Raw genomic sequence first — 19,531 nt, forward strand, 5'->3', positions numbered from 1 at the left:
TAGGAAATTCTTGCATGATTTTCTAAATGATCATGCATGATTTTTCATGATGTTCTCTGAATGTTCAAAATTCCATTTTATCATTTTGACAGAAGTAGTGACATTTTAAAAATGGTAGACTAACATCCAACTAAAATGTTTCAGAAAATGTGTTCTATGAATAAATGTTTTTCACATTTTATGACCTTTTTGAAGACAAATTAACTTTAAACAATCAATATATCAGCATTTTCAACATTTCTTCATAACTTTGAGAGAACATTGTCAGCCAAACATCTGAGAACTTTCTCTGCTAGCTGGGTTTGCACATTTTCCTGACAGTGTTGAGAGTTTTGGTCAGCAAAAACAGAATGAGACTTTCTTATCATAGCAACCTTTTAGATTGGTAATTAGCGCAAGTTTATATGTGAACCTGGACCACAAAACCAGTTTTAAGTAGCACTGGTATATTTGCAGCAATAGTCAAAAATACATTGTATGGGTCAAAATGATAGATTTTTCTTTTATGCCAAAAATCATTAGGATATTAATTAAAGATCATGTTCCATGAAGTTATTTTGTAAATTTCCTACCGTAAATATATCAAAACTTAATTTTTGATTAGTAATATGCATTGCTAAGAACTTCATTTGGACAACTTTAAAGGTGATTTTCTTACTATTTAAATTTTTTTGCACCCTCAGATTCCAGATTTTCAAATAGTTGTATCTCGGCCAAATATCCTATCAAACCATACATCAATGGAAAGCTTATTTTTTCAGCTTTCAGATGATGTATAAATCTCAGTTTTAAAAAACTGACGCATATGACTGGTTTTGTGGTCCCGGGTCACATATAAGGTTCAGGTTTTAGCTTTAGTCAGAATCAAGAGTAGCTTTGCTTCTGCCGTTTTGTTTGTAGACAATGCATCTTCACATCAAAACAATACAGTGAGGCCCAAAAGTCTGAGAACAAATGCTTGTATTTGTATCTTTTTCATTATGAATGATATTATCACCACAGCAATTTAAGGGAAAAGCTGAATTGAAAAATGCAAAAGATTAAAACCCGAACTTATTCTTCAGAATGACTTGAGAAGGTTCATCTCTGCACCAAGGAATCACATTGTCAGTCACCAAATTTCTTACTGATACTTTGTAGAATCTTAAATATTTGTTATTAATTTTGTCTTAATGTATGGTTTTTGATTTCCAGTTTTAAATTTGATTTTGAATTCCAGATTTTCAGTACAGACCCCATTGTTTATATTATATGTTATATACCCTATTGATATTAGCTCATGTCTTCTGCTATGCTGTAAGTCTCTGAGACCCGGTAGGATTCTTACAGGGCATCCAATTACATTGCAGCCCACCTCAACGTGTTTGTGCTGTTTTCACAAAAACACAACAGGAGACTTACCTTAAGCTCCACGGCTGAACACTGCTTGAGGCACAATATGTCTTTGAGAAAAAAGTATTTATTCTTTAAGAAATAAAACCATTTTTATTGTGCTCTTTGACATTTCCACCAGACATGAAAGCCCTTAGATTCATTCTTTCCCTCTTACAAGCAGCCCATACATGTGGCTTTTTCCAGGCTGCTCTACATTCACCAAATCATTTTCTTTCAACTTACTTTCAGTGTCCATGGAAAATCTGGAGTGCTACAGTTTGCAGTATAAGAGATGACAATCAACTCAACAGACCCGTTAATGAGATACAGTGCATGTAAGTTGAAACTTTAAAAGTGTGGCTTGCACTAGGGACTTGTTTTTCAAAGAGTATAATAATCAAATATTTAAGATTTATTTACGCACAAATTAAGGAAAAGATGCAAGAAATCTTCTGGTGGTTTAAAGAAGACCTCGCTTTCATTAATTATACAGACATTTGGATTAAATAATTATTTTGTCCCCATTATCATGCATTAGTCCCTTCTGGTAGGCGTTCACTTAGCTCAAAAATGACCTGGAATTGCCTTAACGTTTTCAACTTAAAACGGAAACTATCTTCATGTTAAGTACAAGATGACTGTGCACGTTCAGGGCTAGGCTGCCACAGAGAAACAATCTCCAATTTCAATACAATAAGCAATAAAATCAGTTTAACAATCAGTTAGACAATGGCATTTTCATTCATAAAATCAGTTGGCGAAATAAAATTGCTTAACATATTTCCTCCGTAAATCGCACACAACCTGACCAAAAATTACAAACAATCTACCCGTGTTTTGAGATAGTGGATATGATGGTTTTAAAACAACACTATGTGCACTCTAGGGCTTAATATTTGGTTGACAACATTTCTGTCAAACGTTTGACATGCACTTTGATTCAGATATAATTTAAATGTCATGTTATTTCACTCCATGAAGCAGGGTATTGTAATGTAGTTTCACAGTACAGGTCTTAAAATTTGTCTCCTCAAAATTTAGAGGCCAATCCCATTGTTCTAATCAGTGGAATCTAAATTGTCTATCAGCATTAATGGCGGTGAGAAAAAAGATTATGCTATTAGGACTGCCTAGATCAGCACTTTAGACCTGGCTTAAAAGCCATAGACAACATAGCTCTGTTGAATCTCTGTAAAAAACAAACCCCAGGACTGATTTAGGAAGGTCTCGGGGTTCACAGTGGTTTAAAGTAGGCATGTAGTAGCAATATCTTTGACTGAGACGGAAATATTTCTGAAGGTCTTGCAAAGAAGAATCGAACTGGATTTAAGCTAAGCCCCAAATGCTGTAAAACTGATGTTGGAGAAAAATAGTGTTAACACGCAGTACATTCATTCTTCAGTATGCAGGACTTGTGTTGAGTTTGTGAGTTTGTCAGTTTTCTCAGTAGCACTGCTTGAAGATCTGTTAATGAAATACAATAGAAAGCCAAAAACAGTTCTACCTGCACGTTGCAGGTGTAAGTCTTAAGGACTTGAAACATTCATTGTATGTTTGAAAATGTAAACTTTACACAAAAAAAGAATGGAGAACGCATTAAGAGAAGCTTTTTTTCTGAAAAGTTGTTTTAAAATCCAGTAGAGGTGTGCTTCTGTAGCAAATTCAGCAGTTGTCCGTTGAACAGTCGCTAAAGAAGAAAAAGAGTGTTTTTCTCAAAGATGCACAGTCTGTATAAAAATCTAAGGTTTGGGAGAACAGTGTTCGGCAGACGTTTTGAGTTGTATGTTTTTCCAAGTACACAACAGTCAATACTGTCACAGGACACGGCCATGCGATAACCAAAGATTAATTGTAAGAAGAAGAAGAATCAATCTTAACAGTAATACTACTAATCAATGATGGTCATGATGATGAGGATGATAATATAATAGTAGTTTATTGTTATTTCCAATATATAAAAATCAAATGTTGAGTTGAGGTTAATACTGTTAAAAGTTTTCTATTCTTACCACTTGGCACGTACACTCACTGCAAGATCTACAGTATCTCGTATTTTGTTTTCATTCTCAAACGGAATGGCTGAAAAGACCTAGCAATACTTCTAAGCTGTTTCTCTAAAAGTGAGTGCTGACTTGTCACTTAATCATTGATACTGGCTGGTTTGGTCCAGAGAATTCAATTGAATGAACTATAAAAACGGCAATCATGATTTCTGCTGAGCAGAGACTCCTTTCCAGTAGTCCAGAATGTCATGTAGGTCCTCATCTTTGGCAAACTGTACTTTCCTCCTTAACGCATGACCTGCCGCAATGTACTCTTCCTCATCCCTGTGACGTTTGCGGTGGAGTTTAAAACGTTCCCACAGGCTAAGAGAAGGCCTACAGCTGTACTCGGGACTGGAGTAGCCGCTCAGATTGTGGTACTGCGGTGAGAGCTGTGAATAGGACAGCTCCCGTGGTCTGGAACGCGTCAGCGGCTCCAGAATAGATGACTTCCGGCTTCCCGATACCTCTATGGACTCGTCCATATGGTGGGGACCAGGATAGGAGTGCCTGTGTTCGCTGTACTGTCGAATCCGCTCTGCCTCCGCCCTCAGGATTGCAGCGGCCGGAGTGACCGTTATGATTCCTGACTCATCAAGCGGAGATGCCTTCTCGATATATTTGGACTCTGATCTGTAACCTCCTTCCGAACGGAAGGAACGTGGACTGCGCAACGAACCGCTTGAGGATGTGCTCGCACGCTTTTGTGGGGCATCCATACTGTGGTGCCTCTGTAGAGGGTGATGGTACCCCCCTTTGTAGACTGGAGACAGAAACCCAGACTTGCCCGGTGGATGCTCTGATATGAGGACCAACTGCGGTTCTGCTGTGGACACAGCTCCGGATTTGGCAGCCTGGAATGAAGTTGAATCGGATTTGAGTGCGTCGATGCAGTTGTTGATGATCTGGTTTACCTTGTCCACTTCTTTTGCGATGGTGGATATCTCTGCAACAGATCCCTGGCTGGCTTCCGATGGAGGAACGCTGCATTCCCTAATGCTGCGCTCTGGTTGCTCTGATCTCACTTCCATGTAATTCCCTTTTGCAGTCTTTGGTGTTCCAGAGATCTCTTGCATCTTGTACTGATCTGAGTCACTGGCAGTTGGCAAGTACGGCATCCTTTGTACTGTTTCACCAGCGGACAGCATTTGTTTCTGTGACAGCTGTGATATAGTCCCTTGTTCCAGTTCAGTTCCATATTTCATCTCGATCAAATTCCTTTTCATCTTTTCCAGCTTCTTGCTCTTTGGCTCATCTTGCTGCTTGCGCTTTCTCAAGCAATGGAACACTACACCCAGTACGATCAGCATCCCGAAGAGACAACCGAGAATGGTCATAATGTAATGAGTGGCGGTTGAATCATTCACCACGTGTTCTTGCAACGTCCTTGGTCCTGTGGAGATGGTCAGGCAGGTGTGATTGAATCTCAGTGAATTGCGAATGGATGCCACACAGTATGTATAGTTAGTGTGAGATTTAAGGTTCTGTAACTCAATTTCTTCTCTCTGGCTTTTTAGGTTTTGGATATCAGTGAAGAAGCTGTTATTGTACAGGACAAGGATGTACATTTTACGAAATGGATTTGGAATCTGAATCATGATTATTGCACTTGTGTGGGTGACTTCTTTTAGTTTCATTATCGGACGTGCATCTGGATATAAAAAGGTGGGGCTGATGCTTATTGTCTCCTCTGGAAATGTTCCTGAGGAACAGTCATCCAGTCCGCAAGGGCTCAACACTGTGGGAGTGCACTCGTCTGAAGATCCTTGAAGATTCGGTGTCACGTTGTCATCGGTACAAACCGAGGAGAGTGCATGGAAAGCATTCCGAAATCTTGGCATCCTTGGGTTCAGACTCAAGAGACTGTACCCTGAAAACCCAGGGGGTGTGTCACACACCATCCGCTCGCTTGTCCGGTTTGGGAATGCGACAAGCCAGCGCAGGAACCCCAACAGCTCGCATGAGCAACTGAACGGGTTTGCATAGAGCTCACACGTTGTGAGCTTCGACAGACCACGAAATGTAGCACCATCCAACAGCTGAATCCTGTTCATGGAGAGGTCGATGTTTTCTATCGCAGGACACTCCCAGAAGGCATTGGCTGAGACGGTTTCGATCAGGTTAGCTTGAAGATAGAGGTACTGTAAGCGTCCCAGTCCTCTCAGCATTCCCTCAGTCAAGTTCCTCAGCTTGTTAAAGCCAATCTGCAACACTTGAAGATTAAATTGGGCTGAGAAAGCCCCATCTTCTATATACGAGATGTCATTCTTAGTCAGATTCAGGTATGTGAGATTGCCGAAGCGACTTAAGGAAGAAAAGTGGATGCTTCGAATCTTGTTCTCGTTGAGTCGCAGGTCAACTATTGTGCTGTTAATATGCAATGGGATATTTTCATACGGTGGCTGGTTTTGGCTGCAGATTGCCAGCCATACAAATCCCTTCTCCCCTTCGATCAGCCAGCAGTCACCTTGAACAACAGGCACCCTTGTCAATGAGAGGAACACAAGAGCCATAGCCCAGCAAAGTAAGGCACTGGTCACCATACCTCCTCCATGTCCACCGGACCCAGACGAAATGGACATCTGTGCTTCAGCCATAGCTCCAGCAGGTTTTGTTGTTGTTGTTTACACAGGTTATGATCTTCAGCAGTATTCGACTGGATATTCAACAAAGCTTTGATTGTAATTGTTCTGTTAGGAACATCAGCTTGAGAAGAACGATTCTTGTTTTTCTCTGTTCAGTGTACGCTCGGTGCCTTGTCACACTGGAAAAGAAGCTTCATTTACGACCAGAGTCTTGTTTTTGTGCAATAGCTTTTCAGATACCGAATCTGAGCATTCCCACGCATAGCCTCCCACAGGGCACGAAGTGCTCGTGTTTTCCGAGGACCTCATTTCTCATCAGATACCAGATTTTCATATTGTGTCCTGCAGAAATAAGAAAAAAGAACATTATTATTGATATTTGAAAAAACTAGGTCAAGTCGTAACAATGCTCCCTCAGTGAGTATAACGAGAGTCAAAATTATATAAATGTGAATATCTTGCATGGCGCATTATGGAATAACCCACTTACCCAAAGTCCAAATGAGCACCCACTACTTCCACTGTACCTTAATTTCCAACGATTAAGTGCAGAATACTGTCTAGTGGCATTTTTGAGCTATTTTTAAAAGGTCCATTTTTGTTTAGCTGACGCCATGTTTTTCATGTGTATATAATCATTATGGTTGCTCACCTACTGAGAGCTAAACTTAGCACAGATCAATCACGCAGACACACTCGCACACTCTCCAAGGCCAATTAAGTCTAACAGCTTAGCTCATCCTGATAATGCAAACACACACTCTATACCAAAGAGTTTATTTTTACATCTATTCACCTTATTAGCTTATGAGACCCTCTCCACTTGGCTAATGAAGGGGAACCCTTAAAATAGACTGCTTTTTTAATTACAGCCTGACCTAAATCAAACAGTTGCTAAAGAAAGAACAACATAAGTAACTGAATGGTTGTTTTAGATATGGAGAATATATTGCATGTGCCTCTCTTTAAGAGAGGCCTCTCTTTGCTGTCCCATATGAGATATGGGTAACACTTTACAATAAGGTGCATTAGTTAACATTTGGTACATATATTAGTTAAAATTAACTGGGAATGAAAATACTTCTACAGTGTTTATTAAGCATAGTTAGTGCTAATTTCATTATTTACTAGGGCACTGTGAAAATCACAAGTTGTGTTTGTTAACATTAATGAACTAACATGAACAAACAATGAACAACGATATTTTTATTAGCTAACATTAACAAAAATAAATTAATAGTTTAATAAATGTACTGTTCATTTGTTAATACATTAACAAATGACACCTTTTTTTAAAGTGTCACCGAGATATGAAACCCTCAGAATGTATTGGAAAATTTCCAGAGAGAGTCCAAGCACAGTGTTTGAATTTGTGTGCACAGGACTAAAAATAATATGCTGGCCCAACATAACCCACAGCGTAATTAAAGTACAGTGAAAAACCAATATATCATCATCAATTAGATAATACTGCTGCTGTTATCTTGTTCACAATGATAAATTGGATTTTCACTGTACTTTGATTCATCTTAGCTGTTTTAAACTGAAAAGGCTGAACAACTAAATTATATAATATGAAACAATACATAAACAATAACTATTTAAAAAGCACTTAAATAAAGATAGTAACAGTGCATTTGACTGAATTTGAGAAGACAAAGTCTCCAAAGTAAATAAATATTACTTAATATCACAAAAACAATTTAAACAATATATTTTATTTTATATGTTCAATACTGCAATATGTTAATTAAAAGGGCTGGCCTTAAGGTAGTCAATGATATGCTGTCTTGAGCCACATGACATTTGAATGTTCCTCCAAGCACTTTTTTTGCACTGTCACCCCAACATGGAGGACACCTGTTGAAGTGTTTCAGAAATTGCTCTGTAAAGCTAATTTCTGAATGTCTCTTCTAAAGGGAGATTTTTTTGCATCATCTTTGGTTAGTAAATTACATATTTTTATTCAGAAATCAATATTATCTAACAGTTTTTCTGAACCAAATTTTGCCATTTGGTTTAGTATTTGAATGAAATGCAGTGACATTCATACATTTGTAAGTGCACTGTGGTGTCCAAATATTTTTGGGTCACTGCAGCTGTGTGTCTAAGACAATGCACACACAATTCAATTGAGATTTTTTTGCATCATCTTTGGTTAGTAAATTGCATATTTTTATTCAGAAATCAATATTATCTAACAGTTTTTCTGTAAAATGAGAAAATATCAATGTTGCCATATGGCATATCGCGATGGAGGCATTGCGCCTCTTGCACAACTTTCCCCATTCATTCTCATTTATCACCCCCCCACCCACCTCTCACCAAACTCACTGCACTTTAGGGGATCTGTTAAAACTCAGTGTGCTCAGGGGAGGCGAGAGAGACATGGACTCCCTCTGTAACTTTAACAGCTGGTGTCACTGTTGGACCATGATTCTTTATAAAAAGTAGTGATATATACACTTTTTAAAAGGGTTATTGGATGCTCATCTTACTTAAGTTTATATGATTCTTTAGGGTCTTAATTAAAAGTCTATAACATGCTTTGGTTAAAATTAGTGGTGTAAAAAACACCCTTTTACCTTCTCCAAATCAGCCTGTTTTGTTGCATGTTTCTTTAAATGCTAATGAGCTCTGCTCACCCCGCCCCTCTCTTCTATGTAATGTTTACTTTAGCCGCTTTTGGCCATTAAACTTGCTAACTAGCACATTATTAGGAAAGGCGATTTGCAAAGATTCATAAAAACCCTTAAACTCACTTCTACCATAGGTGAAGCTGCATCACAAATGATTTGCGCAAACTTAGACGCATTTAGGCAGATCAGGGATCACCACATTCCCTTAAAAAAATCGAAGTACCGTTAAATCTCTGCGTCTTCAGCGGCTCAGATGTCGGGAGTAAATGACGACTACTATGTTCATTACTACATCCAGTAACACAACACCTCAATCGCTTAGGAGCCATTCTTGTCTACTCCCGCTCCGGCATCGAAACAATGATGGTCGGACTTTTCACAGCTCACTCAGGGCGGGTTTAAGGTAAGACGGCCGTATCAGTCAACTATCATAGGAGTGACGTTACACAGCCAAGATGTTGAGAATGGCTTAATTAAAAAAAAAAAAAGGGGGGTATTATTTAAAAGGGCTAAAAAAAATTACTGAGTGGATTTTTATCATTATTGGGTGGTTGTGTTCACACACTGCCAACACACATTTATGTTCAAACAACATGTAAAAGCAAATTTTGCGTCCGATGACCCCTCTAATTTTAGATTTTGTAATACTGGTGTTGTTTTATTTTTCTCATCCAAAATTTTGAGGAGACACCTCCCTTGCCTCCTTGGAGGAAATACCCCTGATATATATATATATATATATATATGCTGTATATATTTTTTAAACCTGCATAGGCCTATAGAGTAGCTGTAGAGAGAGCTACTAGAAAAAAGTTACTGGTAGAACACTATTCATTTTCAAGAAAGGGGTGAATGGAACAATCCTGTAAAACAGCTGTGATTATGTGATAGATAAGCTGTGCTTTGGCTAGTGCTGCTGTACAGATTGTACATTATACTGCCGGTGCACTCCATGCTGCTTAAATGGGCCAGTCTGACGATGGCGAACATTTTTCTTCCTTGAAATCCTACTATAATTATTACATTGTATATGTATCTGTCTGGACTTCAAATTGACTAGCTTCAAAGTCCTAGTGCTCTACAAGGCCAGTATGCGTGTGTACTTGTGTGTGTTTGTGTGTGTGTGTGTTTGCAAGCCCATTTCATGTGGATGGGAAATGAGTAATGCTGTCTGGTTGACTTCTGACGGTTTACAAAGCGATTGTTTCACAAGAGCATTGTAGACAGCAGTAGAGGCAGGCAGGAGTAGAGACAGGGTGAAAAGAGAGTTCTGTAGTGTAAATCTTTCATAGCTTTCAAACTGTAGAATGCGCCTTTACTTCACAGTGTGTTAGGAGTTACACACCATAGTACACAGAGCGCCTCAACTGCAAACAAATCGCTGTTCCCTTAAGTACCCTTCCTATCACTAACAGCATTTTAAATATTCATGTATTTGTTTATTTATTGTTTATATGCTGTCATCTGTGAATAGTGCAGTTCTCACATGCCGTGTTTTATGTTGCTAAGTATATTAATAATACATGTGTGACGCACATATAGTCTAACTCAAAGCTGAATGTTACATCTTTTCCCAGAATTACCACTAAATACATATGTACATATTTATTCATTCATGTCTTTCTTTAAAACAAATGCCATTTGGTTTAGTATTTGAATGAAATGCAGTGACATTCATACATTTGTAAGTGCACTGTGGTGTACAAATATTTTTGGGTCACTGCAGCTGTGTGTCTAAGACAACGCACACACAATTCAATTCACAGAGAGACATTTGTACTACAAATGTATCTGTACTTGATCAACTCGACATTCAGCAAATGTATAATGGAGTTCAGAATGAATAGAAATAAGAAATCAAGGGGACTCTTACACTCTGTCGTTTTATTATGCATACTGAAGATGTCTTCTGTATGAAATATTTTTGTGGCATGTTTCAGACGGATTTATAACTGACAAACCATGTTAGTATCACAATAGACCGTTTTAACAGTGCAGTCGTCATGAGAACAAGCCTTTGGCTCAGTCGTTCGCCCCAAAACACTTAACCTGCATGTCAAACCATTCATAAACTTCAAAGAAAATGGCTTATTGTGTTCGCTTCCGTGAACCGACTTCGATACACTACTGCACAGCAAGAGACATTCAAGCAGGCAGACTAACATTCGGTGCTACGTGTCTGTGTTCAAGCCTTGGAGAGGATGGGATTGATTGGGTGTGTGGACTTGAATGTAGTTGCTTGTGGCTTAAAATAACACACTTCCTTTTTATGATCAATAAACAACTGTGTGACTCTGTGACATTAGATTAAGCCACTCGCTCTAGGCAAACATAAGAGAAGCTGTTATCCTCATATACTTTCTTTCTCTCTCCCTAGCTTCTCGTTTTCTAAGTGGAAATCCCAGAATCGCAGGTTCCTGGGTGCAATTTGTGATATTGGAGACATTTGTCTTCTGAAAGTAAACACTGTAAACATGTCAAAATGATTTAAAGTGACATGAACCGATTAATGTAATATGACACTCATTTACACGCTAATAAATTGCAGCATCAGATATTGAATAGATGATAAGCATATATACAGCATAAGTATATATAAGTTAATTTACATATCAGATATATGCACTGCTTATTCTTTGAAAAGTTTGGGATCAGTAAGATTTTTAATGTTTTATGCTCATTAAGGCTGCATTTGTTTGATCAAAAATACAGAAAAAAAAATAATATTGTGAAATACCGTTACAATGTAAATTATGTCTTGTTTATTTCTGTGATCAAAGCTGAATTTTCAGCATCATTGTTCCAGTCTTCAGTGTCACATAATCATTCAGAAATTATTCTAATATGCTGATTTATTATTAGTGCTGGATACAGTTGTGCTGCTTGATATTTTTTTGGAAGCTGTGATACTTTTTCCTCAGGACTCTTTGATGAGTAAAACGTTTAAAAGAACAGCATTTATTTAAAATAGAAATCTTAATTGTAACAATATACAGTACCGTTCAAAATCTTGGGGTCAGTTAATTTTTTTTTTTTTCTGAAAGAAATTAATACTTTTATTTGGCAAGAATGTGTTAAATAGATAAAAAGTGATAGCAAAAACATATAGATTTATATTTTGAATAAATGTGTTCTTTTGGACTTTTTATTCATCAAAAAATCCTCAAGAAAGTATTACAGGTTCCAAAAAATATCAAGCAGCTAACTGTTGCCAGCATAGATAATTCTAATAATAAATCTGCATATTAGAAATTTTTTTTGAAGGATCTTGTGACATAAATATCACTATTATTGCTGCTCAAACGTAAAAGAGTTTGAACAATTGCTTAATGTATTAATCTTTCATTTGTTTAATACGCTGTATATAAATCATATAAGTCATGCAAGTTGTTGAGGAGAAGTGTTTTTATTTAGACTTATGATTGCACATTTGTTGAATATACAATTTTTTTTATTTATGAATGCCACTTTAAAAAAAATAAAATCAATTGAGTGTATGAATTAAAAAATAAAAATGTACATTAAAAAGTTGCTTTTAAATTGCCAATGTAATTATATATATGGAGAGTTCAGATGCAAAACCAGCTAAAAGCCATCTCGGTCAAAAATGAGATAATGATACTGAGTGAATGCTCTCAACACATATTATACGTCCATCAAAAACTACTTCTTCAAACTCGCTAAAATACCAGCCTCAGCCCAATCAGAAATACCAGTACTTACATAGAAACCTATACATCTGAGCCTGATAAAAATGCATTTTTTAAAGAAAGACGTCAGATGGATTTAGCTGGTTTTGCATCTTAGCTCTTCATATTTAAAATTCATGTTAAACCAGCTTAATACATTAAATCAGTTCATAAAAAAAACTTCTTCCAATTACATATTTTCAAAGCATTCACAAATATTCAATTTGTTAATATAACTGCTTTTTCAAGTCCAAAGTTCATTGGTCGATCCCATGTGCAAACTGTCCCATGGCTTTTTTGAAGAAGAAGAAGAATTTTAAGCATTACTATTATGAACACAAAATGTTTCAAATATGTCTGTTTAATTTGATCATTTTAAATTGTATTTTTTAATTATTGAATTAGTAATTTCCAGAGGAACCCAAGCCATATTTAGGAAACATCATATGCCTTGTTCAGACTCTCAGTCCAAATCAATTTTTGTGCATATCCGATTGGCATCCAGTCATATTTAGCAAGTCTGAAGGCCAAAAAATCATGTGAAATCTGATTTTTGCAATTCTGTTTCAAGACACATTCATATGTGGTCTGAAATCCAATTCAAATCTCATTTACGGAAATCCATTTTTCACGTTTTCGTGCTATGTAAAGTAAAACCTACACACCTCAGATGTTTGTAGAAAACATGATTGTCTTTGCAGAAACAAGGTTGTGTTGTTGCGAGGTGCAAGTTAAGCAGACAATTGCAATATACTGCTGGTATGCAAACCTCTTGCCTCAAGTTTTGAGACTGGCGGAGACGGCTCTTAACGAAATGCAATCGCAAATCTACTGAGGGGGACCGCAACCTGAACCCAACCCCCAGAATGCGATCACAAACGGCCCGGTTTTAGCTTGGGATGGCCCTGGCGATGCCAACATGTTGTCATGTTGTAAGCAAACATCTATATTGCAAACTGTTTTGCTGTTATAGAGGGTTTGCACTTACATAACGATTTGGTCAGTTACCCGTATTCGCGGTCATATTGGAGATACTCAGATGTAAACAGCAGCATGGATTGCACGGATAATGTATGACTGAATATGTTGTTCTGCTACTTTTTGCTGTCTAAACCTCGGAAAAAACGTGTGGAAGCTGCTAAATCGAATAAAGTAAGACGTAGTAACCAGGAAAGGGCGCAATATTTTAACAAACTGAAGATAATAGGTGGTAGAGATACGTACGAGCAGTATTAATTAAGATGTTAGCCTAATATTTCACCTACCTGAATGGAAATGATAAGAGCAAACACAAATGTTGTCAAGATTCTTCCCCTGGAAATTCTGGTTCAGTTTGGCCAACCACAAACGCCTTTTATTCCTCAGACAGTTTTTTGCACTCTTCTTTTTGATTTGCTGTAACTTTTGGCAGTCTATAGTACTCTAAATGTTGACAAATAACATGACAAAACATGACAATAATTGACCATTTTCAGCAGCAATAATTAGCAAAATCTGTGAGTTTCATCATCGTTTACCTTCAGTGCTGCCAATATGGCCGATTGATGATGCGCCATAGAAACCAAAGCAGATATTCAGTAAAACCAGATACATATATAACTGAATTAAACAGCTGCAATACACAGTGTAGACAGTAAAACAATTTGTTCATATCTGATTGGAATCCGATTAAAATATTTGACTGTAAATTTCACGTTTTTGCCATTCAGTCTTGCTAAATATGATCGGATTCCAGTCAGATTTGGGCCGACAGTCTGAACAAGGCATTTTGTAGCTTCATGGCAGAAGCAGACACGACATTTTATTATAACTCAAGATTTTCATGTCCCAATTGATCTGATTACGAACATAACATCTAGTTATGTTTCATTAGGCAAGATTTTACTGTGGCGTGCAAGGCAGCAAAACACAAATCTCTAGAGTAAAGACAAAGGACATTAACAAATAGTGATTATACATAAGCACTCAGGAAATGTCTTAAAACAACTTCCTCTGTGGGCCTCCAAGCATTCAGATAAACACTACAGAGTGCGGCATAAATGGGCAGTTGCTAATTTGTTTGTGTGTAGATGTGCATTGGAGTGTGTTTGTAAAGCTGAAATAATTGTGTAATGGCCATTGTTTAGCGAGTGGGTGTTCAGTGACACATAATTGGACAGGGTTCAGGTAGCACAGCAAACACGCGTATAGTTCACATCTGCTGAGTTCTTGAAACGCCCAGAGGGAAGCCGTTTTGTGTGACAATCCATCTCTGTCTTCATCTGATTAAGAAAACAAGAGAAATCCAAATGTTTCAGTGACTCAGGAAATGCTTTTGAAAACAAGACATGGTATAGGGGCCTACTTGTCCGCGGGGACTGTCTCCATGGTTACCCTGCTTCTGGTGACAGGCGCTGCTGCCCATAGGGCTATCTGATTTACACAGTTATGATTAGACTGAAGCTACAGATGGCGCGGAACTTCCTACCTAGTCAACGCTGCGGTCTGCACCGCAGACAGGAGACAAACGTGAAGCAGTGGTGCATGTAGACATGATGGGGTGTCTTATATGTAGCGTGTACACTGTCAGAAAAAAGGTAGACCTTTGTAATTTTATGTACCCCTAAAGGGTGCACTTTGGTGAAGAAGCATTTTAGTACCTTTGGTGTCTGAACTGTGGGAAGGAAGAGCAGGTTTATGCACTGATGTGGCAGTCTTTAGGTGTGTTCACACCTCACAGTACAAGCGATCTCTTTGACCTCTACACGAAAAGCGTTATGGAAGGCTGATTTTACAAGGTTGCTTGCTAGTGAGAAGGTGGGAATTATACACAGTAGTAAAAAGCACATGAGAAAGGTAAGACATTTGAGCTTAGAACAGAAAAAGTCATTTTGGAATCAGTGGAATCAATAATTACTTTTCTGTTAATTGAATTTATTTCCTGACACATTCGGAACACACCTGTTCAAAGGATTGGGGTGGGTATTTTATTTTTTTTAAATAAATTAATGTTTTTATGTAGCAAGGATTGATTAAATTAATCAAAACTGGCAGTTAAAGCAGAAGTTCACTTCTAGAACTAAAATTTACAGATAATTTACTCACCCCTTTGTCATCCAAGATGTTCATTTCTTTCTTTCTTCAGTCGTAGTTGTGTTTCTTGAGGAAAGCATTTCAGGAATTATCTCCATATAGTGAACTTCAGTGGTGCCCATGAGTTTGAACTTCCAAAATGCAGTTTAAATGCAGCTTCAAAGGGCTCTAAATGATCCCAGCCGAGGAAGAAGGGTCTTATCTAGAGAAACAAATTGACAATTTATATACTTTTTAACCAAAAATGCTTGTTTGTCTCGTCTCTGCAATCTGGGTAAATACAGTTAGGGTATGTCGAAAAATCACCATCTTGTTTTTTTCTTCAACTTCAAAATCGACCTACATCGCTGTTTTATTTTTTATTTTTTTTGTAAAGGCTGTTTGATCTACTTTGCCTGTTCACTTTGTAAACACCGGGTCTGTACTTCTGCAGCGATGTAGGATGATTTGAAGTTGGAGGAGAAAATGAGATGGGAGTTTTGGGACATACCCTAACTGTCTTGAACCGGAAAAAAAGTTCACGCAGAGCTAGACAAGATGAGCATTTGAGGTTAAAAAGTATATAAATTGTCAATTTGTTTAGAACATGACAGATCATTTCGCTAGATAGGACCCTTCTTCCTTGGCTGGGATTGTTTAGAGCCATTTAAAGCTGCATTTAAACTACATTTTGGAAGTTCAAACTTGGGGGCACCACTGAAGTCCACTACATGGAGATCATTTCTGTGGTGAGTAAATTATCTCTAAATTTTGTGAAAAAGTGAACTTCTCCTTTAAGATGTTTATAATGTTACAAAACAAAGACAAATGCTGTCTTTTAAATTTTCTCTTCAGTTTCTACAAAAATATTAAGCAGCACAACTGTTTTCAACATTAATAATAATTAAAAATGTTTCTTGAGCAGCAAATCAGCATATTAGAATTATTTCTGAAGGATCGTGTGACACTGAAGACTGGAGTAATGATGCTTGAAAATTCAGCTTTTGTATCACAAATAAATCACATTTTTAAATATATTAAAATATTTTAAATCGCAATAACATATCATTTTTATATTTTGATCAAATAAAAGCAAAAACACTAAAAACAAATCCCAAAGTTTTGGACATTACATTTCTGCATGCTTTTCTTGTCAAACCCATGTTAAGCGGTCAGTACATCGTAGAAATATAGAAATAAAGAAGACTGAAAAACTCCTCCTTGCCCATAATGAAAGAAATTGGGTATATTTACAGTACAGTACATAAGCATTGTAACTGTTAACTAATTTCTTGACACATTTTGTTTTCTGTTGGTTATTTATGAAACTAAAACACCTAATTTTTCTACAGCAAAATATAGCATTTTAAATCTTCAAAAGTACCTTAATACATTTCATAAAAAATAAATGTTCTGCTTCTTCTTAGAGTTGCCTTTTCGTGCAGGCTTCATTTATTTTCATCTCATTGCGTCCAAGAAATTAAATTTTTATAAAGATGATTCAAAAAGATGGACTTCAGTTGCTATTCCACTGGTACAGCTTCATGTATCTACCAAAGCACAAGATCAGTCTCTCTTACATCTTTTGATTTTTTTTTTTTTTGCAGTATCTCCCATGTAATGATACACCATGTCTGATATGCATTTGCTTTCTAAGGTCAGCAGCAAGCAGGGTCAAAGTTCAGTATGAACTACACTGGGGGGAAGCTTGACGCTTTGTTCCATAGAGTTTAATGCACTGCAAAATGCAACATGCTGAATATGAAATTCATTTTATGCTGCAGATGATGAATGTAATTACTTGAGAGAAATTCCGTCATTATTTGGATTTGAAGGTGTTTTTTCGTGTTTTCTTCTGTACGGCATGTGTGGTGTTGTGTGGTTATGCGTTCATACTAGAAGATTAGACTGCACATTGGCTCAGAGTGAAAGTGTCAGGTCTTTTCACTGCCAACTTTGAGAAAGCTGCATAAATTTGCACGTCTTTCCACAGCGTGGAGCTATTTTTGAACTTGGCAGCCATTGATATAGAGTTTATCCTGGAACAAGAGGAAAAAAAAAACAGAAGCCGTGACATACAAAGTGCAGATTGTGCAAGACCAAAGATCTTCCCTGATGAGACCACCATGGATTCCCTCTGCACAGAGAGCCTAAGCCTAGTCATATAATATTAAAGCAAGTTCACTCGAAACTGAAGCTTCTGTCGTCGGCAACTCACTAAGCTGTTTTTTTTTTTTTTTTTTGGTGATAAATGCGTGCTGTCTTTCGTTGTTCTCCTGTTTTCAGTTCACGCAATGTGCAATATGTCATTTATTTACAAATGTGCATTAATTAGCACAGATGATTTACTATGTGGGCCAGATTTATTCACTTCATGTGAAGTCAAATATTGTGTAAATGCTTGTCTGATTCATTAATATGTAGCATGTAGTGCCCTGCAGATTAGTGATGTGAAGCGCGCTGGATTAAAGCGTCGCTTCATTGTAAATGTGTTTGTGTATCTGTGTGAGAGCAAGGGTGCTTAAGCATATGAAATTGGCCCTAGGAAATTTTGATGCCTAATGACGTTCCTTCACACTCCAGAAATCTGTTCCATTGCTTTGCAGAGCACAGATCATGAACACAGGCAAGAACTAATACGCATTATTACATTTCAAAAACACCACGCTACAAACCCAAAACTAAGGTTGCAAGGCAGGGGAATCTGATTCATATTTGGGGAAGTGTGAAACAGAGTTACCATTTTTTTTTCAAATGTTATTTAGGTAACACCTTATTATAATAAAGTTTACATGAGTTAACTACATTAGTTAACATGAACTAAGAAAGAACAATACTTCTACAGCATTTACTAATCTTAATGTTAATTTCAGCATTTACTAATGCATTATTAAAATCATAAGTTGTTTGTTAACATTAGTTAATGCACAGTTAACTAACATGAACTAACAATGAACAACTGTATTTTTATATACTGTAATATATGTATTGTTCATTGTTCATTCATGTTAGTAAATACATTAACTAATGTTAACAAATGACACTGTAAAATGTTACTCAGTTATTGTTTTATTGCTATGGATTTAGCAGTGTTTGTATTATTTATATACAATATCATATGTATTAATATTTTAAAGTAGCTTTTATTTTCATATTTTCATTTTGTTATGTGATGCTTTTGTCATTTTTAGTACTTTTTGAAGTTGTATTATTTCAATATGGCTTTAATTTATTTTAATTTTAATTTTAGTACTTCAGATTAAACATATTTATTTCAGTAAGGTGACAAAGCAACATTTTCATTAAAGTTTTCATGTAATATTTATATTTATATTTATATTTATTTAATTTCACCTTTATTTCAATTACCAAAAACAGCATTTAATAGTTTTAGTTTATTTTAGTGCTGTCAAATCGATTAATCACAATTAATCACATCCAAAATAAAAGTTTGTGTTTACATAATATATGTGTGTGTACTGTGTATATTTATAAGTATATATATTAGGGCTGGACGAAAATGAAAATCTCAGTTACTTGAACATTTTACCTCGATTAAGATTAATAAACTTTATTTATTTATTTATTTATTTTGCCCTCATTTTTGCATCTGAACTCTTCATATTTATATATTATATACACATATACATATAAATATGCATAGTAGACACACATATATTAATTATATTAAGCACAAACTTTTATTTTGGATCCGATTAATCACAATTAATCAATTTGACAGCACTAGTTTATGTATTCAGGGTGGGTCTTTAGTAGTTGCTTACTGGCGAGTCAAAAAGTCTCTAGTTTCTATGATGTTTTCTAGATATGGCTTTATTTCTATATGTTTATAGCCACATTATTTTGAGTGATCATCGATGAGTTCCCCGGAATCACTTATTTTAGTCTATCAGCAGTATTTTGAAGGTTCTGTTTCTCTCAACACATTCAGTCAGAGTTGATAGCCGGAACAATGCGTTTTATAATGTTGAGTGGAGTGTGTTTAGGATGCTGCGTAATACCTGAAGTAAAGTTTTCTTGGTACGTGTTGTTATCGCATGCTGATGCTGTTTAGATTCCCCACTGACTCTTTCTCAGCTGGACCTCACAGTGATGGCAGCTCTCTAATTAAAGCAGAATACATTACCTAT

The 19,531-nt window shown here is 36.6% G+C and overlaps 1 protein-coding gene across 4 annotated transcripts in view; it reads right to left on the bottom strand.

The window, feature by feature from the left end:
- Nucleotides 1–1,487: 1,487 nt before the first annotated feature.
- elfn1b (extracellular leucine-rich repeat and fibronectin type III domain containing 1b) overlaps nucleotides 1,488–19,531 on the bottom strand; it is a 104,421-nt gene continuing 86,377 nt past the window's right edge. For all 4 annotated transcript variants that reach the window (XM_051113572.1, XM_051113565.1, XM_051113574.1 and 1 more), the window contains exon 3: nucleotides 1,488–6,343. In XM_051113572.1, the coding sequence (XP_050969529.1) occupies nucleotides 3,578–6,013 (2,436 nt within the window). In that variant the 5' untranslated portion in view covers nucleotides 6,014–6,343 and the 3' untranslated portion in view covers nucleotides 1,488–3,577. The remainder of the gene's footprint in view (nucleotides 6,344–19,531) is intronic.

This window comes from Labeo rohita, chromosome 1 (genome assembly GCF_022985175.1).
Source record: "Labeo rohita strain BAU-BD-2019 chromosome 1, IGBB_LRoh.1.0, whole genome shotgun sequence".
Classification (NCBI taxonomy): Eukaryota; Metazoa; Chordata; class Actinopteri; order Cypriniformes; family Cyprinidae; genus Labeo; species Labeo rohita.